The sequence below is a fragment of the Microtus pennsylvanicus genome, chromosome 5 (assembly GCF_037038515.1).
Source record: "Microtus pennsylvanicus isolate mMicPen1 chromosome 5, mMicPen1.hap1, whole genome shotgun sequence".
Lineage (NCBI taxonomy): Eukaryota > Metazoa > Chordata > Mammalia > Rodentia > Cricetidae > Microtus > Microtus pennsylvanicus.
This window is the reverse complement of record NC_134583.1, coordinates 81,512,502-81,538,807: the sequence shown is the minus strand read 5'-3', so window position 1 is coordinate 81,538,807 and position 26,306 is coordinate 81,512,502. Positions and strand designations below refer to the sequence as shown.

General features: G+C 48.3%; 2 protein-coding genes across 2 annotated transcripts; one reads left to right on the top strand and one right to left on the bottom strand.

The window, feature by feature from the left end:
- The first annotated feature begins 4,803 nt into the window (after positions 1-4,803).
- Positions 4,804-8,453, top strand: Sprn (shadow of prion protein). The gene is made up of 2 exons (XM_075972688.1): positions 4,804-4,942; positions 5,842-8,453. Exon 2 carries the CDS (start codon positions 5,857-5,859, stop codon positions 6,298-6,300), a length of 444 nt encoding a protein of 147 aa, XP_075828803.1. The 5' UTR covers positions 4,804-4,942; positions 5,842-5,856; the 3' UTR covers positions 6,301-8,453.
- A 322-nt stretch (positions 8,454-8,775) lies between these two features.
- Mtg1 (mitochondrial ribosome associated GTPase 1) lies at positions 8,776-24,363 on the bottom strand. The gene is made up of 11 exons (XM_075972686.1): positions 24,206-24,363; positions 23,574-23,638; positions 21,772-21,876; positions 18,342-18,422; positions 17,398-17,454; positions 17,048-17,138; positions 15,349-15,410; positions 14,849-14,945; positions 14,440-14,521; positions 9,543-9,655; positions 8,776-9,220 (listed from the first exon to the last, which is right to left on the bottom strand). Exons 1-11 carry the CDS (start codon positions 24,312-24,314, stop codon positions 9,102-9,104), a joined length of 981 nt encoding a protein of 326 aa, XP_075828801.1. The 5' UTR covers positions 24,315-24,363; the 3' UTR covers positions 8,776-9,101.
- Between the last annotated feature and the right edge of the window lie 1,943 nt (positions 24,364-26,306).

The following is a 26,306-nucleotide window of genomic DNA, read 5'->3' as shown; positions in this document are numbered from 1 at the left end:
GTCTCCTGCACTGTCTGTCTGTCAATGAGTGCCTGTCTCCTGCACTGTCTGTCTGTCCATGAGTGTCCTGGATCTTCTGAACTGTCTGTCTGTCTGTCTGTCTGTGCATGAGTGGTGCCCTGGGTCTCCTGAACTGGTGTCCTGGGTCTCTTGAACTGTCTGTCTGTCTGTCGATGAGTGGTGCCCTGGGTCTCCTGAACTGTCTGTCTGTCCCTTACTCAGATTGGACTGTTCCTTTCTGCTGCCATATGCAGATTCCTAATACCTTTAAGATCTATTTACTTCTATTTTATGTGTATGAGTGCTTTGCCTGCATGTGTTAATATGCACCATGTGAGTGCTTGGTGCCCATAGAGGCCAGAAGAGGGCAATAGATCCCCTGAAACTGGGGATAGAGATGGTTGTGAGCAAGCACATGGGTGCTGGGAAATGAAGCAAGGTCCTCTGCAAGAGCATCAAATGCTGCTAACTGCTGAGCCAGCTCTCCAACCGAAGCTTTAGTATCTTGCATGAGCCCCTCTTCCTTGGCCTTCTAGAAGTTATCTTGGGTGTTCCAGGTCTTTCCTTGTCATCTTCAGAATCTCTTAGATTCTTTATTAACTTGCTAGCACAAATTTTTAAAATGCCATAGACAAAGTGATTTAAACAACAGAAATAATTTTTCATTTTATCTTAATAACTGGGGTCTTCTGAGGCTTCTTTTCTTGCTGTAAGGATGTCATACCTCCTATGCTCTTACACAGTGGTCCCCCTGCCTCTGCACAATGACCTAATATCCTTGGATTGTGCACTTGTTACTTCTGTAAAGATCTTGTTATAAAATACAGCCACATTCTGAGGTGCTTGGAATTAGAATTCAATATACAAATGGGACAACTCAACTTCTAATAAGTACCTCTAAAAGACATCCTGGAGAGGGCTGACAAGTGCTGAACAGATCTGACTCTTGTGGCGGCATTAATTCCATAGGCCAGTCTGGACATGGTGGCACACCTTTCATCCCAGAACCTAAGAGACAGAAGCAAGTGGATCTCCATGAATTTGAGGTTATTCTGGTCTAAATAGTAAGTTCCAGGCAAGAAATGGAATCTTCCAAGAACATGTGAGTCAAAAGTGAATGAGGTTCTCAGCAGTGTCCAGAGAAGATGGACAGGCAGCACTCTGTAACTGGCGCCTCTAGGAACAGAAAAGGACAGCTGGGAAATAGTCACCCGTGGTAGAGGTCAGCAGGCAGGCACTGGAGTTTCAGTATGGAGTTGTCTAAGAACAATAATTTAGGCACGCATGGAGAAAGACCATCTCCACGCTGGGAATACTCCCAGAAGCAGAAGTAGGGGAATGGAGAAAGAAAGAGTCCAGCACTGATGAACACTGTCAGGACTAAGCAGAACTGAAGTCTAATTCAGATTGGGAACTACAGGGCCCAAGCAGCGTGTGCAACATGATGCAGCGGTAGGAGTCAAAGGGTTGGCATTATCCCATCTCCAAGAACTCCAAGGAAGGTTGGCCTGGACCATGGACTGTCAACCTGGAGAGCTGGTCTAGCTACAGAGGAAAGACTACACAGTACAGAGTCACTTTAAGTTAAAGAGAGAAGTGGCAGTTACTTATGGGGTGGAGCCTTCAATCAAGGAAGCGGCAGCAAGACTTCCTAGATGAGGCAGGAGCACTTGCATATCATTATATAGGGAACTGAGTTGTGGGAAATCACAGGCATTGGAGGGTAGAACCTGTTCAAAAGGCTGCATCCCCAAAGGACTTCCCTGCCCCACAACCAGGCATTGAAGATACAGAAAAGTAGGGCCAGCTGGCAGAAACTTTGCAGTCTGCCCTGTCCTAGGGAACAGGGCAGCTGAGAAAAGCTCTGGTCACTGTGCAAACACCACCAAGATAATAAAATGAAGACATAACAGGACACAGCCGCCATTCTCGCCGGGTGATATGAGCCCAAATTGCCACAGTAGAGCAGCAGGTCAGCTTAGGTCAACATCTTTCTCTGCTCTCCATATGAGTGACCCCCGAAAGGACAGAATCCTGTCCTCTATTTTAAAATCAGTACATTTTCCCACTTTCCTTAGGATGACTTGTTTGTGCTGTGTGTGTGCATGCATGTGTGTGCACATGTACACGTATGTGCACAAAAGCCCAAGGAGGCCAGGAGAAGGTGTCAGGTCTCTCAGAGCTGGAGTTACAGGAGATAGTAAGCTACCTGATGTGGGTTCTGGGGTCTAAGCTCTGGTCCTCATGGTTGAGCAGCCAATGTTCCTAACTACTGAGCCATCTCTCCAGCTCCAATAGTGTATTTTTAAGATCTCTTTTGATGCGTATGTGCCTTTGTAAGTTTATGTGCACTGGTCACTCTGGAACTAAATTCAGAGGTAGTTGTGAGCCGCCCAATGTGGGTGCTGGAAACTAAGCTTGGTTGTCTCTGAGAGTAGGAAAACATTTTTAATCACTGAGCCATCTCTCCAGCCCCTGATGTATTGTTTGTTTGTTTAACTCCTCTATACTTTTTCAATCAGCACAACCAGTTTAGGGCAAGGGATGCAGCTCTTTTTGTAAAGTGCTCATTTCACATGCACAAAGTTCTGGATTCTACCCCCGGTACCACATAACCACACATGGTGGTTCATGCCTGAGGCTCTGGATTCTACCCCTGGTACCACATAACCAACCACACATGGTGGTTCATGCCTGAAGACTCTAGATTCTACCCTCACTACCACATTAACCACACTTGATGGTTCATGCCTGAGGCTCTGGATTCTACCCCCGGTACCACATAACCACACATGGTGGTTCATGCCTGAGGCTCTGGATTCTACCCCTGGTACCACATAACCAACCACACATGGTGGTTCATGCCTCAAGACTCTAGATTCTACCCTCACTACCACATAACCACACATGGTGGTTCATGCCTGAGACTCTGGATTCTACCCTCCGGTACCACATAACCACACATGGTGGTTCATGCCTGAGGCTCTGGATTCTATGCCCAGTACAAACATGGTGGTTCATGCCTGAAGGCTCTAGATGATACATATTTGCTGCAGGGTTTAAGACAGTCTTTCTCAGGTAAATAATTCACTTGCGTGACTAGTTTTCTGGGCTCCCCCACCAATGTAGAGGGGTGTTGACTGAAATCAAATGCTTTGTCTTCCCCTTCTGAAACAATTAAGGTCATTTTCTTACTTAGTCCACAAGTAGGAGCATGTGTTGGCAGATTCTGACTCTGTGATAACACTTTCTATGCCCGGTAGGATTTTTTGCTAATATTTTAAGAGCTCCCGTGTCTATTCAAATATCGAGTCCTAAATGCTATTCTTGCCTCTGTGCGCATCTTGCAGCCTAGTCCAGTAGGAAGCTGCCTCTCCTCTGTGTTTCCTACTGTGCCTCTGACCCTCTTTCTTCTCTACTCTCATCTTTGGAACAACCCTCAAGTGTCAGAACCCAAAACTGTACCCCTGGGCTGGTGACCTTTCCTCTCACAGTCTTCATCTTTTATAGGATACCTTTGTAAACTCAACTCCCCTCTTCTTTTGAGGGGAACAAAATGTTTTGATCTAAAAATTTCTTTCATTTTATTCCTGTTTTATCCTATTTTATTTCTGTTTTACAGCATCCTTTTCTTAGTTACCAACATTGGCTGCTCTGGTCATTATGAGCGTGTGTGTGTGTGTTTTAAGTTTTCTTCTGGGTCCTCAAACCTCTCTCTCTCTCTCTTTTTTCTGTTTTTATACCTTAGCCTTGTTCTTGTGTGCTGCAGACGGCCTTGATTGTCTAACAAATAGTGTTTGTCCTTCACACTTTAACATGTAGTAGGGGAAGGAAGGAGCGCCTGGAAGCTCTCCCTGCCTGAGCTAAAAGGGGGCATCGGCCAGCCTCTGGGCTAGCGGTCTTTCAACTGCACATGAAAGTTCAGAACCACACTAGCTTCAATGGGAGGTGCTCCATACACTAACCAGGTATTGCTGAGCCCAGATTACCAGGACCACTTCCCTTCCTCTCCAGGTCCTGCCCCTACCCACTGGGTCCATCTCAGATTCCCAGGAGGCTCCATACTAAGCCTCAGCCAGGAAAGGGCTGACCCAGCAGCTCAGACTGTAATCTTGGGCCTTGGAAAGCAAGAGGCCATGAGCAAAGATGCTGGACAGACAGGGCACATGAAAACTCGCGTGGTTGTCTGGAGCTGAGATTACACTTACCCTACAAAGGCAGGGAGGGCACGGCAAAAGTCAGCTTGAAAACAAAGGAGGGCTGGCTCTCCAGGGGCCTATTTCCAGAAGGTTTCAGGAAAGGTTCAGATCAGCAGGGATTCTAGTGTTGTTGGGGTACTCATAACTGTGTATCCCTGCCTGGAGGGTCATCTGGCAGGGTGCTGGGCACATTCCAATGCTTGCCGGGAACCCTACACACCTAGAAGGACATGGCAGTGGTCCTTTCGGCTGGAGAAGAGGGATAGGTGGGGCTAGGATTACATCAGAGGAATGGGAATGGTGGTGGGAAATTCATGAGATGGGCAGGTAGAGAAAACCAGAGAGGGAGAGGCCATGAGCAAAGATGCTGGACAGACAGGGACAAGAATGCACTGGATGTCGTGGGTGGTGGGGCTAGTGGACACAGGGAAATGAGAGGTTGGGCAGGGCTGGAGGATGGGGGAGATGAGGTGGGAGGAAGCAATATGCAGCGCAGCTAGGATGGGGGCCGGGCAACAGAAGGGCTGGGGCTGTGCCTTTCTGAGCCTGCCGCACCTCCTCCTTCGCGTCTCCCGGGGCTGAGCTTCCAAGGCAGCCCGCCCCTAATGTTCGGGCGGAGGCTTCAGAAAAGCCTCTAATGTTTGAGCTCTGCTTTAGGAAGAGGGTCCTCGCCGCCTCACCTTTCCGCTTGGGGCCACGGCCCCTATGCACTGTTCCGCTGTTCCGACCTTGGCCTGTGACCAGTAAGTCGGGGAGATTGATGAACCCAGTGAGGCTTGGGAGGGAGGAAGTTGGGGGCGGGGAGAGAGGACCTGAGAAGGATGGAGCCACCACTCAACTGCTGGTCCACAGCCAGTCCGAACCCATCCTGATCAGTGACCTGCCCGGACAACGGACCTAAGCAAATCCGGGAAGGGTGGAGCTGGGGCAGAGAAGGGAAAGACTTTTTACTTAGAGTCCGGGCCTGCCGGGCGTTTCGCCCAGTACTGGTTGTTTGCGCTGCAAGGAATCGCGGGTCTGGCTTCTGCTCCCCCACCAGCAGCAGCGGCAGTGCTTGCAGACGCAGCCTCTGGCTGAGAGGCTCGTCAGGAGATCTAGAAAACCAGAGCAAGACACAAGGCCGTCCATTCTACCCCTAATCTGAGTGTGGTGAGGGCTCTCGATTCCAAACTAGCATCCTCCCTACACTGATCCATCCCCAGCCCTTACAGAGACCCGTGTGCAGGGCGGTGTGGGGGGGGGGGGATTTGTGCCCCCGCCCCCAAGGCCTGAGCCCCACTGAGGAAGCTCATCAAACCCCCATCTCCACCCTACCACAACAGTAAAACGGTCGCCCTGCTGTTGAGCACCTTCACCCCACCCCATCTCTACCTGGTTACATAGCAAGAACCCCAAACCAAAGTCCTGATGCTGGAGATTAAAAGAGTCCCTTCCCCAGCTCTGAGCCCACTGTCCTCCAAAATGCTGCGAGCCCTCTGTCAAATTATCACAAAATCAGAGGCTTGTTCTGCCTTCAGGCTGATGTCGGTGTTCTCAGGACCGGATGGGCCTATTCCCTGGCCATGATACCCCCTTGCCCAGGCTCTAAACCAAGCGCCACCCCTTATCAGAAGCTGAAGCCCCTTCCATCCTCTTCTTGTAGATTCTGCCCAGTAGGATGAACTGGACTGCTGCCACGTGCTGGGCTCTGCTGCTGGCCGCCGCCTTCCTCTGTGACAGCTGTTCGGCCAAGGGCGGCCGCGGAGGAGCTAGAGGCAGCGCCCGCGGGGTACGCGGAGGCGCGCGTGGGGCATCGAGAGTGCGCGTAAGGCCGGCGCCCCGCTACGGCTCCTCTCTGCGTGTGGCCGCTGCAGGGGCAGCCGCAGGGGCTGCAGCAGGTGTGGCTGCGGGCATTGCCACCGGCTCTGGCTGGAGGAGGACCTCGGGGCCTGGAGAATTAGGCCTGGAGGAAGATGAGAATGGGGCAACTGGAGGCAATGGAACTGATCGAGGAGTCTACAGCTACTGGGCCTGGACTTCGGGCTCTGAGTCCACTCCCAGCCCACGTATCTGCCTGCTTCTAGGGGGCACCCTTGGTGCCTTAGAATTGCTTTGGCCCTAGATCGGGCTGAGCTCCATGCCAGATCTGGTTCCTTGCCTGGTCATCGGGGGCCCGAGGGACTATCCTAGTGTTTTCCAGCTCAAAGGGTTACTTCCTTTGCTGACTATGGTTCCCCAGCCCAGGTGACGGCCTGGGAATTCTGAACCCACAAGCTTTCTTGCAATTTGTGGACACTGTCAACTCTCTTGCCCATCCCGATCTCCCAATCTTCCACAGCCAGAGAGGCAGGCTGCCCTCCACTCTCCAGAGCTGCCCCAGAGGAAGTACTGGGCCATGTCTGCTTGCCCTAGACGCAAGAGCATGAATAACGCTGACCACCAGGAAGAGGCCATCCTCAGGTGGGCCTGTCTGATTCTGCCACTAAAGCCCAAAAGACCTTGGGCCTCCCGTGGAAGCAGAAGAAATGGACCATGTGCCTCTGGGCTTCACAAATCTGATGAAGAGAACATTCACTTGGACTGAGGCGTGAGAAATGTCAGGTGCTAACCACCTGCCCAGAGCAGGTCCTAATGATGTCACAGCTCAGGAACATCCAGAGCAGAAAATACTCATCCCAGGACAACCACTGTGGTCCTCCTTGAACATGCTGCCAAGGCCAAGCTAGTGTGTCTTCCCCACAGGCTGCCTAAGAGATCTGTCAAAAGCGTTCCTCACTTGGAACCACTTGGCCATAAGGACCACTTAACTGTCCCTAAGATGAGGGTAGGGATTCCAATTCGGACACATTCCATTTCCTTTGAACTTTAAAGTTCACAAGCAAAGGTCACTTGGACACAGTATCAATCCTGCTGGAGCCGTCTTTATACATGACCCAAACTGCAAGATTCCCATGCCAGTGGACAGCAGCATCTTGTGTTGGGAGATGCCCTCCTTTGGAAACAGATGGAACAGGAAGGTAAGAGAATATGGCACAATTGGGAGCTGGCAGCCTGCACATTGGAGAAGGCAACGGTTCATCGGGCCCACTGCTGCCAGAGGAAAGCTAAAACCAGACTCAGTAGGTTGTGAGTTTGGGCTAACACTACTAAAGTTTCCTGACTATTAATATCCATCCTGAGGACAGAGCTGATGTCCAGGGTGGTCTCAGAGATATGCACTGCAGTCCTCACCTGGATCTACCTTTGGGCAGCCTGGCTCCCTGCTGCCCACCAGCACATCCTTGCTCTATGGAGTGACAGGTCTCTGGGCTCAGTCAGTATGCACAATGCTAGCCTGGCAAATTTCTGGTTAGTGTACAGGTTTCAAGGCTATTGGCAGGACCCTAGCCAGGCATTTTCTTGACCAACAAGTTGCAGGATGCAGCTCCCTGCATCCTCTATCTACACTGCCGGTGCTCTTAGGCACAGCCAGCCTGTCTCTTGCAGACCAAGCTCAAGTCTAAGACCAGCAAGCTAAGGGCCAAGCCCACTCAGGGCCTCAAAGGCAGGTACCACCAAGTCTGGTATAGAAAGACCCACTAGAGCCCCTTCGGCTTGTCAAATACCTATGAGGATGGGCTATGTGGATCCGACCTGCACGTACCAGGGTACCATGTGCTGGTTCTGGACATCATGGAAACATCACCTTCGAATTATTATTTCGCATACCAATCTGACTTCTCCAGGGTGTTTAGCACTTGGCACAGCCACACATCTTTGAATACCTTCTCCGCCAGCGAGAACCATAAGACGCTGAGGGAGAATCTCAGGACGCTTACCATACTGCAGCCACAATAAGGGGCAACAGTGGACGGTTAGCCCCTGTTATCAGCTATCCATAAGAAGCAGAGAGCCAGCTGAGTATGCAAGCACTGGTTCAGGCAACTACAGGAAGGCCAGGTCAATACTGGACAGAAGAAACTAGAAGTACTGAGCAGGTGTAGCCCAGCTGGTCCAACAGCATCTCCTGTCTGTATCAACCAGCCCTTCCCTTTTCCTTTCTAGACAGCAAGCTGCTGGCAGCAACATCCTTTAGATGCCTATGGGTGTACGGAGGTCAACCATGCTGGGACCTGTGCAAAGGTGAGCCTACAGCAGATGGTCTCCTGAGGCACAGGCTTGGAAGAACAAGGGGAGAGAACATTCCTGGGCTTTTCTATTCCAAATCTCCTGTTGCTATCTGTGCACACATGTATCAGTGAAGAGTTCATTGTGAAATAAAGGCCTCCGCTGGTAGCAAGCTTTCTCCTCATTGCAGAACTTCAAGACGCTTGAGATTCTGAATTAGGAGCCCCGGTCCCTAATCTACCAATCCCCAGCATTCATTGGTGGAGGGGGAGGGGATTTAACTAATGGGCTTAAAGTACTAAGTGCACAATTAAAAAAAAAAGCTATCAGAAAATGGGCCTTTCACCTGGTGTCATGACACATGCCTGTATAATTCCAGCACTCCAGAGGCTGGGGCAGGAGAAATGTGTATTTGAGACCAGCCCAAATCACATAATGAAACACTGTCTCAAAATAACAAAAAAAAAAATGAAATTAAATGAGAGACAGTCAGAGAAAGATTTTTTTTTAAAGCGGTCTTTTTAACCCAATTTTTAAATTACAGATTATAGCTTTGACTCCTCTGAGATAGCATTAACCTCTCCTTGAGACTGAGAGAAAACCTCCTGACTAAACCATATATTTAGGACTCCTGGGACCCCATGGTTGTAACCAGGACTAACCAGGCTGATAAAAGAACAGAGTGCCCTTTGGAGTTAGGGGCTGAGTCTTGGGAACCCACACATAGAGCCTGTGGACAGGGGAACGCTCCAGCTGCAGTTCCATGGAGTATGCAGAAGACTATACTCCAGTAAGCCAGCTCAGGGCTCAGCGTCATCAACAAGCAGGCAAAAGATCACGGTCCAGCATCACTTGGCCCAGTAGCCCTTTGCGGAAGGTCCGGAGGAAGTCTCGGGCTGCCATGGCATAATCAGGCTGGATAACATTGACATTACCTAAGGACAGAGGGTCAGATGAGAAAGGGTCCTCTAAGGGCAGCCCAGCCCTAAGAGACCACTAGAGGCCCCATCAGTGGAACCTGAGGAACAGGCATGTTCAGAAAGAACACAGGCACCACATCCACCCAGCACTGTCCGGAGTTAGGACCACCCTCGGAAGCCGATACTAGAAAGTCCTCCCTCCCTAGAAATGCCCACAGTTCCCCTTCCCATGCTCTGATCGCAGGACAGCTGCCTACAGGTTTCCTTCTGTGTCTCCTCCTGCCCTGCAGAAAGGTGACAGAGGAAGGGGCCACGCTGTCAGCGCAGCCCCACCCACCTGTGCCAGTGAGCACTTTCACTTTCCGCGTCTTCCTCAGCTTCACAGCCACACTCTTCAGCACCTGCTCTATGTGGTCACAGGCGCTGGCCAGGCCATAGTGCTGCACGTACCTGCAAGCCCACAGCACAGGTCAGGCTTCCGTGAGGCTCCACGCCTGAGGAGGATTCCCACTTACCCACGCCTCAGAGGAGCCAGCTCCCCGGCTCCTGAGAGGACCAGACTGCTTCCAGGCAGCTTACTGCTCCAGAATAAGGCTCGGAAATTCTTACAGAGAAGTAAAGGCTTATCGCCCAACAAGGTTAAATTCAAATTTTTGACTGGCATCCAGTCAAAAGTGACCAGGCCTTCAAAGCAGAACAGAGCAAAACTGAGGTCAGTCAGCCAGCTTGTGCTGACCCATCAATGACTGGATGTAAACGGTAAGCACAATAGCACGTCAGTCCGTATAACTGCGTACTGAACATCACAAAGCTGTGGCAAAGCCCCTGTGAAAAGGCCTGAAGTGCACTTCACTAAGGGAAAGCTCTGAGGAACAATGGACGAGCGACAGACAGACATCAGTCAGAGAAGAGGCTGACAGACACTACAAATGCAGGCCAGAAATAAAGTATCCTGAGCACTGCACAGGGGCCTGGTTACTAGTGAATCAGACACCTGCACCAGCACAGAGGTGAGAGGTCACAGACACCAGCCCCACCACAGAGGTGAGAGGTCACAGACACCTGCCTCACCACAGAGGTGAGAGGTCACAGACACCTGCCTCACCACAGAGGTGAGAGGTCACAGACACCTGCACCAGCACAGAGGTGAGAGGTCACAGACACCTGCCTCACCACAGAGGTGAGAGGTCACAGACACCTGCACCAGCACAGAAGTGAGAGGTCACAGACACCTGCACCAGCACAGAGGTGAGAGGTCACAGACACCTGCACCAGCACAGAGGTGAGAGGTCACAGACACCTGCACCAGCACAGAAGTGAGAGGTCACAGACACCTGCACCAGCACAGAGGTGAGAGGTTACAGACACCTGCACCAGCACAGAGGTGAGAGGTCACAGACACCTGCACCAGCACAGAAGTGAGAGGTCACAGACACCTGCACCACCACCAGAGGTGAGAGGTCACAGACACCTGCACCAGCACAGAGGTGAGAGGTCACAGACACCTGCACCACCACCAGAGGTGAGAGGTCACAGACACCTGCACCAGCACAGAGGTGAGAGGTCACATTGGCCTCTGTGCACCATGGCACAGGTGAAATTCAGTCATGTGAAAATTTGGTGCTGACCTTCACTACAGTAAATATTGAAGAAAATCTCATGTTCAGGAAACACAAGTATAAACTTCTTTGGGTTCCCACAAAGACAGCCAACACTGTGTATGTAACGTGCTAGCTCAGTATGCAAGGCTCTCTCTTCTTATAATGACAGCTATCTACATAGCAAGAGATCACAGCAATGTCTCTGGGGTTCATGGAACACGCAAAGGTAGCATATGGTGATGGTGGACACGGGAGAGTGAGAGAAATGGGACCTGGCTGTTGCAAGGTGACAGCTGAGATGCTCTGGGAACCCCGTTCACAAAAAGTCACAGGTAACAAGCTAGAAAGGACTCCACAGTGGTAGCGTCCTAGCAACATCCTCCAAGTACAGAAAACTGGAGCTGCCAACGCCAGCGGGCAGTAGCAGGTCCAGTCGTGGCTCTGCCTAGTGAGTCACAACATAGATGCACAGGTAACTAGCAACATAGAGATGAGGACAGCGTGAAGACGGAACAGAAATCAGTGAAGCTGAAGCTGGGCATGACGCGCAGTCATTCCTAGGACTGAGGCAGGAGGAGCACAAGTTTGAGAACAGCCTGTGTTACATGATGAGCCCGTCTCAAGTGAACTAAAGTCTGGAGCACAGTCCAATACCAGAGTCCTTGCTCTGCGTGTGAAAGATGCCAGGGAGGGAAGAAGCAAGGAAGCCAAGCCAGGTGTGGTGAGGCCTGCTGTGATCCCAGCACTAAGGCAGCAGAGCCAAGAGAATAGGGCTTGGCAAAATAAAGAAAACAGAGAACACCAACTAAGCTGACCCTTTCAGAAATAAAAGCAATACGCCTCCAGTCAGACTGACATCCTCACCCTGGGAAGACATCTGTGAAACACCCCAGCTAGCATCCTACCCGAGGGTAGGACTATACATTCTTCTGCTAATACAGAGACAAGAGGAAGCCCGTGTTCATCACTCCACTCAACACTAAGATGTAGAGGCAAAAAAAGGAAAAGAACCCGAATCTTCAAAGAAAAGAAAAAAATCCTTATTTGTAAATAACATGATTATCTAGTTAAAAAAAATCAAGTGAATTCTAGGACTCAACCGCAATATTCAACTATTTTCATAAACTATCAATACCAATTACAATATTAAAATTAATAACAATGCCATATATGAGAGCATGAAAGCATTAAGTATATGAAAGATGTAAAAGATCTGTCTGCTGAAAACTAATAATGAGCTAAACAGACGGATGCAGTCACTATCTTCATGAGATGCAGTATCCAATAGTGTTATGATATTGTCATGTTTTCTCCAAACTGACAAATAAATTTAATGGAATTGGCATTCCCAAGGAAAGCAATGTTCAGCTTTGGTTGGTTTTGATTTTTTGGTAGTGTTAAGGATTGAACCTATGGGCTTGCAACTGCCAGGCCAGTGTTTTACCGCTGAGTACTTCACCTGTAAAAATAGGTCTTTTGGAGAAGCTGAGAAATTTGTAAAGTTCCTATGTGAACATGGAGGAAATAAAACAGACAAAACAACTTCAAAGAAGAGTGAGGCTGAGCTCCACCAAAGGTACCATCACCAAGACAGAACAGGACAGAAGAGTCCACAGACAGACAGACAGACGACATGGATTCTCAGCAAAGGCAGAAGAACAATTAGTGGGGAAAGTCTTCAACAAATGTTCCTGGACAACTGGTCATCCGTGTGCAAAATAAGAACTTCACAGTTGCACCATACCCAAAGCAAATGCTAATACACATCAGGAGAGGGCCATATAGCTAAGAGTAAAATCTAAGCTGTCACTCTGCAAGAAGAAAGCAAACTTCTATGACTTCAGGCTAGGCATATTTCTAGATATGAAGCACCACTATTATAAACTTCCAAAACTACCCCCTAAAACACGGTGTTAACGGAAAAAGACAAGGCCTAGACTTGTCCCTCAGAATAGGTAAAGAAGTGCAACTTAAAAATAAGAAAATGGGCTGGGCAGTGGTGGCGCACACCTTTAGTCTCAGCACTTGGGGCGGGGGGGGGGTCTGCGCAGAGGTAGGTGGATCTCTGTGAGTTCAAGGCCAGCCTGGTCTACAAGAGCTAGTTCCAGGATAGGCTCCAAAGCTACAGAGAAACCCTGTCTCAAAAAACCAAAAATAAAATAAAAATAAGAAAATGGACTGGGATGCAGCTCAGCAGTAGAGCAGGTGCTTACTGTATTCAATCCCAGCACAAAAAGAACAAAAGGAAGAGGATGAGGATGGTGGAGCACGTCTTTAATCTCAGCATGCAGGAGGTAGAGGCAAGCAGATCTTTGTGTGTTTGAGGCCTCTCTGGTGTATGTAGTGAGTTTCAGGACAGTCAGGACTATGTAGAGATACCCTATCTCAAAAAACAAAACCAAAAAGGGAAGGGGGTCTGGGGCAATGGTTGAGTGATTATGAGCACTTATTGCTTTTCCAGAGAACCTGTGTTCAATTCCCAGTGTCCACATAACAGCTCACAGCCATCAGAAACACCAGTTTCAGGGGAGTGGACACCCTTTCTGGCCTCCATGGACACCACTCATGCAACAGTGCACAGAGATATATGCAGGCAAAACACCCATGCACCTAAAACAAAATTTTTAAATGAGAAAAAGATTTGAACAGACATTTTCCCAGAGAAGACACACTGATGGCCAATGGACACAGGAAAGGACGGTCAGCATCACCTAGTAGGAATATACATCAAACGCTGCAACCTGTGAGGTTAAAATTAAAACTGGCCAGGGCTGAGAAATGGCCCAGTGGCTAAGAGCACTTACAGCTCTCGCAGAGGACCTGGGTTAGAATCGCAGCATGCATATGACTGCTCACATCTATCTTTAATGCCAGTTCTAGGAAACCTGATGCCTTCCTCCACGGGCACCACATGTATGTGGTGCACAAACATGCATGCAGGCAAAATTCATAAACAGTAAATAAAATATTAAATCCAATAATAATAAAATAAAAGACTGGCCACACATGTAAAGAGGACTCAGAACAGCCTGGACCCCCGTTCTCTACTAGGTGGTGTATGGCACAGTAAAATTGCCCTGAAAACCAGCTTGGTAGTTCTTAGGAAGCTAAAGCTCACCTTTAAAAAGTGGCCTTGATTGTGACAGCCAAGAACTACACACACTCCATGTCCACCAGGGTGAACAGATAAACCAAGGGCAGGATGTCTGGTGATACACAATGAGTTCAAGCACCAAAAGGAATGCAGAGCGTGGATAACTCAGAACAATCAAGCCCGGTAGAGGAAGCCAGGAGAGAGGATGTGTTCTGCACAATTTCGTTGACAGAATGTTTATCTACTTCCTGTCCACCCACAAGGGATTAAGATTAAGGAAGGGTCTTACTATGTAGCCAAGGCTGGTCTCAAACTTATGATCCTATTTCAGCCTCACAAGTACTGGGATTTGGGACATATATCACCACACCCAGCAGAATGTCCACCATCTTGTATGACAATATGATACGGTCATATTTCAAAGCTTACCAAATCACATACTTGTAATAACATAAGATTATATAATACTTTAATGACTTACTTTTAAAACCATACCTAGATAAGAAGAGCTGCAGCCCCCACAACCCACTGCTACTCACCCAAATAGCCCATGCCTGTTGAGGGTGTAAAGGAGGTAATCGGCCATGGTCTCTTCTCCAACAAGATGGTCCAACACAGTTCCTGGAAGACAAGCAGCTAAGGAAAGCCCATGGAACAGCGAACATCTGTGCTCCACCAAGCCCAAGTGTCTCCCAGTTGAAGGCAAAAAACCTCAAGCTACTAGGGAACCTCCCTGCAGCATGGCTCACAGTTGTGGCCTTCCTGCTTTGGCCATGTGACTTGTTGCCATCACGTTACAGAGCAGAATGGCAGCCAGCACATGTATGCTGTGGGCTAGTCTCCCTCTCAAAGCCGTGTAAAGCATCTGGTAGCAGGAAGGGTGGAGGAAGTAATGATTCCACCTGCCTAGGGGACAGTCAAAGTCACCCATCCCTAGCAGGGGCTCACCACACAGGGCCAGCTTCAGGCCTGTCTCCACACTCTCAATCCGAGGAGCCAGCACCCCAGGAGTATCCAGCAGGAACATCAGGGGACGCTCACATACCTGTGCAGCAAAAGGTGGATGAAGCAGGCAGCTCTGCCCGGCAGTCAAACCATTGCCAGAGACGCTGCAGCAGGCCTCTGGATAAACCCACCACATACATTGTCTTCTGTACCAAGGTTTAGGGTCCCCATTGGGTATAATTTCTGCTTAAGTTGAAGAATAAATAAAAGCCCAAGGTCCATGGAAAGCACAAGGGAATACGTGAGTGTGGCTCTGGCAGGTGAGGTAAAAAGGCTGCCTCCCTGAAAGATCTGCACAGAATATAGCAGCAGTGGCCCTAACAGGAGAGGAGGGCAAGGATGGGGGTCAGAAGCAGTGCCAATGCTGCACTCAGGGGTGCCAGGCTCAGTAGAACCAGCACAGCTCTGGGCAGGGCTCTGGGCTTAGCAATCAAGGGCCCTACCTGGATTCTGGATGTCACAGCTCTGGTGATTCCTGGCTCACCACCCACTCTGGCAGCTTTTCCTGAAAAGACAAAAGAGAGGCCATCAAATATTTATACATAGCAACAGAGCAAGTAATAAAATGTATTTAGCCAACATATCCAGCAAGCAGAATGGAAACCAGAGATCAATAAGTTGCCAATTTATAATCTGTTCCTTCCTGAGTACCAAAGAACACATGGCAAGGGTTTTCAAAGCTAGGCACAGTGACCAAGGGTCAACAAAAGTCCAGAGCTCACTTCCCAGTGTAGAAAGGTTCCCCCTGATACAAAGGTCACACCAGACCTGCTCCTCCACCTCAAAACCTCTCCTGGACTCACCTACTCCAGAGCAGGCAGGCCAGCGCCACCCTTGATTCTGGCACTGTGGCTGCCTGGCATGGGACCCAGCCCAGGGCACCCCAGAGAGGCTACCTATTCACTGCCAACCACCACAGGGGCAAAAGGATCAAAGTGTCCATCACAGATGACCAGAGGGATGAGATACAGACAGCGGAATAACTTGGACCTAAGGAGGAGGGAACTGCTAACAGTTCCAATGTGGACAAACCTAGAACAGTAGATGAAGCGAGACAAGTCAGTTCCAGAATTTGGGGGGCTTTTTGTTTTATTTTGTTTTGTTTGTTTTTTAAGACAGGGTTTCTCTGTGTTACAGCTCTGGCTGTCCTAGAACCGACTTTGTAGACCAGGCTGGCCTCAAACTCACAAAGATCTGCCTGCCTCTGCCTCCCAAGTGCTGGGATTAAATGTGTGCTCCACCATTGCCTGGCTCCAGCATTCCTCACTGACACAGCTGGACAGAAATAGAAGAGGGCTGACAGGCACTGGGGAAGAACAGGATGATATGTTTGAAGCTTCAGTCTCAGGTAATTTAAATTTTGGCTAATAGGGATGCCTATTCAACCCTATAAACAACTTAACACCCCAAACAAAGAAGATAGACACTTTAAAGGAAAATAAAGCTAAAAAAATTAGATGATTGTGACACCCCTCCACCAGTTAATGTCCCAAATACCCCCTTCCTAAAATAAAAGTACAACATGATTTCAAACTCTCAACCTTTACGGTACAAATGGGTGTTGTTGCTGTTTCACAGTTTTGTTTTGTCTTTCGGAGACAGAATCACTATTGTGGCCTTGGTTAATCTAAAACTTGCTCTATAAACCATCCTAGCCTTGAATTCACAGAAATCCTCCTGCCTCTATCTCTCAAGTGCTGGGATTGAAGGTGTGTGCCACCACACTTTGTTGTAACCTGGCTGTCCTGGACATCTCTCTGCAGATCAGGCTGACCTCAAAATCAGAGAGCCACCTGCCTCTGCCTCTGCCTCCCAAGTGCTGGGATTAAAGGTGTGTACCAACACATCTGGATTTGTAAACATTCTTGAATAAACACTGTACTGTTGGTGTGAAAAATGAAGTGGATATAAATTTATCCCAAAGTCCAAAATGCATAAAAGCCAAGAGTGCATGAAAGCTTGGTAAGAACACACTGTGTAACAAATGGCTGTTCGCTACACAGACCTCCTTCAAGCCATTAACTGTCCTTTCAGCAAACAGGGCACGAGCTACGGAAGGAATGCCTCCAAGCAACAGAGCGCTGGCCATGCTTTCCCACACTGCCTTCCAGGAGTGGAAGCCAGCAACCAGGGACTGCCTACCTGACCTGAGGTGCTGTCGTCTCAGGGAGTTGATGAGAGAGGATTTGCCTACATTAGGGACACCGACCACCATGATGCAGTACTCCAGATTCTGGGGAGACAGAAGAGTTTCAACTTCATCCCACCTAGGCTGTGAAACCCACAGCCCAGGGGAAGGGGATATCAACGCAAAGGCCCCATGCTGACCAACAGGGTTGGCCCATTCTTTTGCATTAAAGAAAGTAAAAACAAAGCCTGGGTCCTGGCTGGGACACAGCCCAGTTCTCTGTATTAAAGAAGGCTCAGAATGGACAGGCAGGAAGGGACTCAGTAACTCCACATACCCACCCCCAGCTCTACATCCAACCAACCTCTGCTCGATGGTAGCGGTAGCTGCACTTGATCAGTTCCGTGACTTTTGGGATTATCTGCAACAAACAACCACATCTTCTGGTCATACATTCCTCACTGACTCACTTAACTAACAGAGTCAGGGACCCTGTCTCTACACTTAGCCCTTGATTAGGAGGGTCAAGATCTCATCCACACCTCGCTGAGATGAAAACTTAGGCATCCAGATAACAGGTATCCAACTGTCCACCTGAGCCACAGCTAACTGGAGTCACCCACCCACTCCCAACCCAACTGACCACACACACCATGAAATAGCAGGGTGGCTACCTCAGGGGGGCCTCTACAGCAACTGTAACTACTTACTAGACGGTGCACACATCAACTCATGGGGTTCCATCAAAACAACTGCGAAAACGAGTTACTGGGTTCTGTGATGGAGGAGTTACTTTCATTGGTTAATAAAGAAACTGCTTTGGCCCTGATAGGACAGAAAATTAGGTAGGCGGAGTAAACAGAACAGAATGCTAGGAGAAAGAAGCCGAGTCAGGCAGTCGCCATAATTCTCCGACCCCAGATGGATGTAGGCTAGAATCCTTCCTGGTAAGACACCATCTCGTGATGCTACACAGATTATTAGAAATGGGTTAATCGAGATGAGAGAATTAGCCAATAAGAGGCTACAGATAACGGGCCAGGCAGTGCTTAAAAGAATACAGTTTCTGTGTAATTATTTTGGGTAAAGCTAGCCGGGTGGCGGGAAGTGGCCCCACCGCTCCTCCTTACAACAGTTCTGCAAGAGACTCTTATTACTTATAAGCCCAGAATACTCCCTCAGAACTCACACAGGAGTGCATCCACACAGGAGACAGGCAGCCCAGGAGACCATGCACCCCCAGGCAGCTAAAGCCAATTCCAGGATTTTATCCCCATTATTTATCAACCAACATGTACAGAGGCTCACCAGCTTGATGTTTTCATCCTTGATACAGTTTGTAAAAATGACATTCTTCAGGCCTTTTCCTTCTAAATGTTGAGCAATTCTCTGAAAGAGACATTTCTATCTTAAATACTAAATTAAAATATGAATCATATGCCAGGCATGGTGGTACAAACCTTTAAACTCAATACTACACAGAAAGACCCTATCTAAAATAAGATTTTTAAAATGTGTCTGTGTGTCTGTGCAGGCACACACGTACGCACACACGCTTGCGAGTGCATGCAGACAAGTAGTTAAGTGTTTGTATGCTTATGTGTGTACATATCACCACTAGAGAGACAGCTCAGTTAAGAGCACTGACAACTCTTCAAAGGACCAGGTTTGATTCCCAGCACCTACATGGCATAACTCCAGTCCCAGGTGATTAAGTATCATCTTCTGGCTTCCACAGGCACAGACACAGATGCAGGCAAAATGCCCACATAAATAAAAATAAAGATTAACAAACAAACAACAAATACAAATATATACATACACACATATACACAGAGAGAGAGAGAGAGAGAGAGAGAGAGAGAGAGAGAGAGAGACAGAGAGAGAGGAGGAGGAGGAGGAAGAGGAGGAGAAGGAAGAGGAGGAGAAGGAAGAGGAGGGGGGAGAGAGAGAAAGATGATGTACTACTAAAACTCAAGAATCTGAGCTTGGGGACAGTGAGACAGTTCAGCTGGTAAGGTGCTGGATGCCAACCTGAGTTCCATCCCAGAGACCTAAACAATAGAAAAAAAAAGAAACAACATCCCCAAGTTGTCCTTGGACCCCCAAACGCATGCCATGGAACATACATATCCACACATGCAGAGAGTTAATAAGTAATAAATGTAAAAAAAAAAAAACAAGTTTTTTAAAAAGGAATCTGGTTGAGCCGGGTGCCACTTTCCTTTAATTTTGGCACGCAGCAGGCAGACACAGGTGGGTCTCTGTGAGTTTGAGGCCACCCTTGAATCGATACAGCAAGTTCCAGACCAGCAAGGACTACAGAGTGAGACTGCCTCGAAAATAAATAAAAACTTAAGGATGAACCTAAGCTTGAAAGGACAGTGCAGGTGCTTTCGTCTGCTCAGAGACAGCTTCAACTCTAGGAGCGGGGCAACAAAAAGTGGGTGTCAGCAAGCACAGTGCAGAGCCGCGACTCTGAGGACAAGGGGCTCTAAAGAGACCCTTGCAAAGCAGGTGGGAAGAGCCCTAGGGCAGACATAGCTGTGCGGTTTGTGAACCTCAGGCTCTGCCAGGGTGCAGACAGGGGACACAGCCTGTTCATAGGGACTCCAATCCTTCTGAAGATAAGATGGGACTGAACCAAGTCACTCTGAAGCCTCAGCACTGAGCTTCTCTGAGGAATCCCATCACTTTCGTGGGCTCTATCGTATCTCCCCTTTCGGGGAGGAGGGCAAATTGAGACAGACTTTCACTATGTAGCCTTGGCTGTCCTGGAACTCATAGAGATCTGCCTACTTCTGTCTCCCACATTTTAGAATAAAAGGTGTGCCACCACGCCAAACATGAGAGTCCATTTTAAACTGAAATAGTATTGAACCCAATCTGACTATAGAGAATATGTATTACCATAAGCCCAAAAGTAAACTAAAGCTGACAAAATCATTAAACTTAATATTTAGTATAATCAGTATACATATTTTATTTATATTCACATTTATCAATACATGTAGAAAATCAGCATTGTGCTTAGTCATTACTGACCACAAAATATAATCAATGCTTAAATAAACAAAAAGTAATTCATGGATGCAGTCAGCTTTTTCGGTTATTGTTACCATACTATGTATCATATAATTAAGATATTTGCCTGGGGGCTGGAAAGATGGTGGAAAGGTTAAGGGCATTTGCTGCTCTTGCAAGTTTAGTTTCCAGCACCCACACAATTCATAACTCCAATTCCAGGGGATCCAACACCCTCTTTTGGCCCCTGTGCACACTAGGTACACATGTGTTTCACATACACACATACAGGCAAAATACTTATGCACAGAAAATAAATCTTTGATGGGGGAAAAAGCTACTAGTCATGACAGAGAAATACTCTGCAAAGATTCACTCATATGTCCCCCTGGTATAGGCCACGGAGGGGGGAGGGGTGAAGCCCAAGTCCTTCAGAAGCCTGGCACTAGTCTCACTTCCTATGCCTGCCCAGTAGAGGGCAGTGTCCACCATCAGTCTGTAAAGGCTAGCAATTAAAACACCGATGCTATCTCTTAACAGATCAAGTCTTCACTAATAAAAACAGGAGAAGGCACTTGAAGATAAACAACCAAATGGGGCAAAACCCAGAAGCTTGTTCAGCAAGTGAAGCGCGTAGTCAGTTCCCCAGGCCTCGCGGCCGGTGCTGCCAATAGACATCCACCATCTTAGACATCTTCCATATAAGTTCTCTTGCTCTTCAGTAAAGGAAAAATGTCTGCATCATTAACAACTTTTAAAACACTGGTTTGAATTCAAGATCCTGACATTCCTCTTTCCAAAGAATTAGACAACATAGCCATTAAAGTAGAGTCAAGACTTCAAATAATATTTCCTCCCATCACTGCCTACTTCTAGGCCACGAAGAAAATAAACTGCCCTGGGACCCAAATCTGCCTGGTTTTTGAGCAGTGGTGCTTAACCTATGGAGCCACAATCCCTTCAGAAGTTGATCAGCCCTTTCATAGGGGACACCTAAGATCATCGGAAAACACAGATATTTGCACTCTGATTCATAACAGTAGCAAAATTACAGTTACGAAGTAGCAATGAAAAAAATGTTATGGCTGGAGGTCACAACATGAGGAATTGTATTGAAAGGTCCCAGCATCAGGAAGGTTTAGAGAAACTGTTAGGTACTTTGGAATTTTCACATCCCAGTCCCACACTGAGCCCTTCCAGTTTCTGGATCACAGGGTATGCAGAAAACAACTAGCAGGAGAAAACCTGGGGTCAGGCTGAGTACAGTCAGCTGGGGGTACTGCAGCCACCACAAGGGAACTCTGGGCTACACCACAGATGGCCAGGACTACAAGCATTAGCCTTGTGGATCTCCCAACTCATTAAAGCTAAGTAAAATATAATCAGTCTCTTTGCTTCGGCAGTCACACGTGGCCAAAGGCTACCATGGGGAACATAGGAGGCAGAGCATCCGTCAGAAAGACTCGAGGCACAAAGCAGCTATGGTGGTCACCAGGGCTCCTGCAGCACACCAACCCAGATGGTGTGTCCATCTTCAGCATTTGGGCCATAAGTTCATGTTTGAGGGGAACAGCTGTTGCCCAGAAGCCAGGCCAGGTGATACCTCCTGCAAAGCCAGGAGTTGTTTTAAAGCAGAGCCTACCCAGGCCATACCAGGAGTCCTGTGTCAGTGGCTCTGTCACACTGCTGCTGACATCGGTGCGGAGGCACTCACCTGCTGCTCTGTAAGATCCGCCAAGTCCATTTTGTTAAGGACAAGCAAATGAGGCTTCAGACCAAGTAGCTCCTGGAACAGAGGGTTTCGACCTGAAAGTGGGATGTGCTGATGTTAAGGCAAAATCCCTACTGAGCTTTACCAGCGATTATCCGGCCAGGAGCTAAAGCCAAAGAAGAAGCCCCATCTCAGAGCAACAAACAAACAACCCATCTTCCTGCCCCCAGACATAGGAGGGCCAACCTGATGCTGCCCTTGTGGTTTATGAAGAGTTTCAGAAGCTGATCAGGCAGGCCATTGTCACCTGACTTCCCAAACAGATGGTGGGAAGAATAAAATAAAAATTTTAAGAAAATTCACTGATTAGATGCCAAGGAATTTAAGTTTAAAATGAAAATGACCTGAATATTTAAGAAAATGTGATTCCTAAGAAGCACTAACTAAATTACCTTGAGCACCACCTATTCTGGCTCCTGAAGATGCCGCTTCCAACTATCCTCAGCTACCCCAGGCTGAATGGGGCTACAACATGTGGCATTAACATAGGCAAGATGGGGCTTCTTACCTTTACACTCTGCCCCTTTGGCCTTCCTGGGAGGATCTAGTACAAGCGTCCCAAGGCCTCCACCTGCCCCATCTGGGCACCCGGGGAAGCTGCTATCTCCAGCCAAATGGTCCTCCTCTCACAGCTGATTAGTCCATTCACAAACCCAAGTCTCCCGGCTCCTCCCCTAAAATGCTACAGAAACCACTATCCAGCACAGACCTGCTGCCACATCGTAGATGCAGCTGAATTGTTCCAGAGACTAAAAGACATCAGTCCTCTCATCATATATGCTGAAAAAAACAATGTTTTATCTTTTTAATAATCAAACATAGCCAGGATTAGAAGTGCACATCTTTAATCCCAGCAAGCAGATCTATGTGAGTTCCAGGCCATCCTGGTCTACACAGTGGGTCCAGGCCAGTCAAGGCTATAATGCAAGACCCTGTCTCAAAATGATAATAATAGTAATAATAATAATAACATCACACCTGGCAGTATGTGACATTAAGTGAATTAATAGGATTCACAGCCTATAACAAATACACCAGATGTACTATTGCTAAAGTTCCAACTCTGAAAGCTGAAGCAGTCCCTCATTTTCCATTCCTGTTTCCAGGGACTCCCACCAGTAGCAGCAGGTCCCCACACCCACCACCAGCTGTTCTGTGGGTCTGGGCCCATTGGTCTGGCATCCCCAGGCTCTTCTCAGGCTGAATAAGTAGGATGAGGAAGAACCCACATGCCAATAACTGCATCACAGAAACTAAACACAGCTTAAATGCAACAAAATGGTCTGAGAAGCAAGTGTCAATGGACATGACAACGACTTGCCAATCAATTCTCACTTAAGGACAGGAGGAACGCCCAGGTTGGTAAGACCATTTAATCTCAGGTTTCATAACTTACCCCTAAAAATATCAAAGTGAACCAGCCAGAGGCTGAGACAAATAATGTATCAGGCAGAAACTTAAAAATAAAAGCGCACAGCCTAGACCCCCACCCCAGAGATTCTGATCTAAACAGGAGAGCTAGAGATTAGTGCAAAAGCTTCCCAGGAATCCTGATGTGTAATGAGTTGGAAAACAAAGCTTTAGGTGCTAGTGATTACAAAAGAAGCTGTCGGCAGTTGGAGACATATGACTGGACCAGAAGCAGAACAGTCTAGATTGTCCAAAGGAGACCGAGCGAGAGCAGGAAAGCTTCCTGCTGCCTCTACAGCCTAGCAGAGGTGCCCTCCTACAGCATGAAAGGATATCCGGGCGTCATGAACCTCGATAACACAATCCACCTGCTTCAGACTGCTCTGCATCTTCTTTAGTCCTGGAAGGTAGAAGGGCACTAAGGGAACAGCCCACGGAGGCAGATTTAAGTGATCCTAAGGAAATACATCTGAGAACACATCAGGGCACACAGGGCTATATAGGAGGCAGCATTATGAGCTTTGGGGTGCCCTGGGTGGGTCTGAGCAGCAGAACACTTCACATATGAGGGTCTTGGGTGTTGATCTGGAGGCCCTTGATACTTTGCTGAGTTAATGACCTCAACACATTAACCAAAAGAGAAAAAAAAAAGAGGCTCCGCCCCACAACTGCCGCCCTCCCGGTCACACTCCTGGCGCCTTCCAGCCACACTACCACTTCGCATGGCAGCGGCAGCAAGACCACAGCAACCAGGAGCCCAGCGATGCACTATGCCAGGTGTCTGGGGCCAGGTCGTGACCTCTAAACTCAGCCATGACTCCGGTGGACCGGCTTGCGTGTGCCTTCACCACTCAGTGCGATTGAAAGCATCAAGCGTGGAACAACTCTCCAACCCGAGGCCAGGCAGGCAACCAAAGGAGCTTCCAGGGCCGGCGCCCGGGCCGCCCGCGCCTCCCGCTGGTCTCACCCTTGGCCATGTGGCCGGGGAACCAGCGTGCCACTTCGTGACCTTGCAGAGGAAAGTACTCGCGCCAAGCGGCCCCCACGGCACCCCATGCCTGCGGCCAAAGCCTCATAGCTCTGATAGCGCTGGCGACGGAAGCGCTCCTTGACGGACCGACACTGCGAGAGCCTGGATATGCTCTCAGGAGTTCCGGCGCTCTAGGGTTCCGCGCGCGGTTGCGCATGTGCTTGAATTGTAGCCCTGAGTGGGCGGGACCGGTGTAACTTCGGCGGCCCCGTGAGGCCCCATTCTCAAGATTCCCGAGGTTACACGAGGTTCTTTTGCGTAACTTGAAGTTTTTTTTTTTTTATTAAGAGACCTTATTGCGTTTTTGTAGTACTTGTTTTTATATCAGTTGGGGTGGCGCACATCTTTTATCCCGGCACGGAAGAGGAAGAGGCAAGCAGGGAGCTTAAGTCCATCCTGCTCTACATAGTGGATTCCAGGTCAGCCAGAGCTATGTGGTGAGACCGGAAAAACAACAAGGACTGAATTTTGTTTATATTTATTTGAAGTGTCTGTGTATACTACACGTACGTAGGTAACCCCAGTAGCCAGAAGACAGTGGATCCCCTGGACCTTGAATTACAGGTGGTTTTGAGTCGTTTGACTGGGTGCTGGGAACCGAACTTCAGCCCTCTGTAATAGCAGCAAGCATTTTGAACCTCCAAGCCATCACTTCGGCCCCAATCTGGAGACTTTGCACTACAGTCCAAATGTTTCAGGCTTGAGGATATAGCAAGGAGGATGACAGCTTGCCTAGCATGCCCAAAACTCTAGGTTTTTGAAAAGCCAGGAGGATTTGAGCTGCTGGCAGTAGGGATGGGTTCCTCTGCGGTGGGAAACTGGCCTGAGAAGCCTAGGAATTTAAACTTAAAATCTGGACACATTTTTTTTTCCTTTGAAACAATATCTCACTTTGGAGCATGTCCTTACAAACACTAAAAAGAAAACTTGAAATTAGAAGTCTCAGCCAGGTATGACTAGCCCGGATGGAAGTCAGAGGTCACGAGTTCAAGGTCAGCCTGGGCTACACAAGACCCTGTCTAAAGATAAAGTCTTATTTTTCCCTCATATAAATCAATGTAATGAAATTTAGTTGTCCCTATCAGTTCTTGGGTCTTTCTTAGAACTTTCAAGTGTTTTACTTTCTGTCTGTAATGCCTTCATTTCCAAGTTTAACTGTTTAAGTACTGACTACAGCCCTATTAAGACAACGGAAGTGAAGCATTCTTCTTAATGCAAGACTAAATGTCAATGTAGCTGCTCCTAGTGGAACAGGCCAGCGATACCAGCTCATGATGGAGGGTGCTACCCTAAAAGAGGCCCTATCTCAAAATAAAAGGGCTGACATGTAACGATATTATAAAGGTTGCAAATGTAGGAAGACTTGGGTTTAATCCCCAGTACCCCTCCATCCCCCAACCATCCACACACATACACACACCTCTGTAATTCTAGCACTTATGGGATTAAGGCAGAATAGAAAGTTCAAGGCCATCCTGGACTACCACGTAAAATATTGTATCAAAAGAAAAAGGGGGGGAAATGTGTCCACATTCTAAATTTAAAGCTCTAGGCATGTCAGGCCAATTCTCCACCATGGCAGAGCCCCATCCCCAGCAGCTCAAATCTTCCTGGCCTCTCTCCTTGGCAAGCCTGTTTCTCCCACAATGTCACCTGGGTTTGTCTCTGAAAACTGAATGCCTCCCTGAGGGTCAACAGTAAAGAGCTTTGCCCTTGAAAAAAAAAAATTACTGGAGTCTGGCTTTTTTCCGTGGTATCCCATGAAGGACAGTCCAGTGATAGAAAGCAGGAAGTGTTCCTGATGATGTGACATGCTTCCTGACAGACCGGAGTGACGGAGGAATGGCAGACCTTGAAGATCTGAAGGACGAGGAGCCCAGCAGAGAGCTGGACTGGACTGTGCACAGACAGGCAAGCCAGGAGTTGTTTTGGAAATGGAAGTCTGACTGATGCAACCAAGAGGGGTCGCACTGAGCCCTTCTGGAGCCTGGGGCCAGTGACAGTGCCATGCTGTGCAAGGGAGGGGCAAGAGTCTCCA

Bases quoted from the DNA above. Each gene is read 5' to 3' on its own strand.
- Mtg1 (XM_075972686.1), bottom strand. From the start codon at position 24,314: ATGAGGCTTTGGCCGCAGGCATGGGGTGCCGTGGGGGCCGCTTGGCGC. The intron at 18,423-21,771 runs GTGAGTGCCTCC...TGTCTCTTTCAG, and splicing joins CGGATCTTACAGAGCAGCAG to AGAATTGCTCAACATTTAGA. The intron at 14,522-14,848 runs GTGAGCCCCTGC...CTTGTCTTCCAG, and splicing joins CCTGAAGCTGGCCCTGTGTG to GAACTGTGTTGGACCATCTT.
- Sprn (XM_075972688.1), top strand. From the start codon at position 5,857: ATGAACTGGACTGCTGCCACGTGCTGGGCTCTGCTGCTGGCCGCCGCC.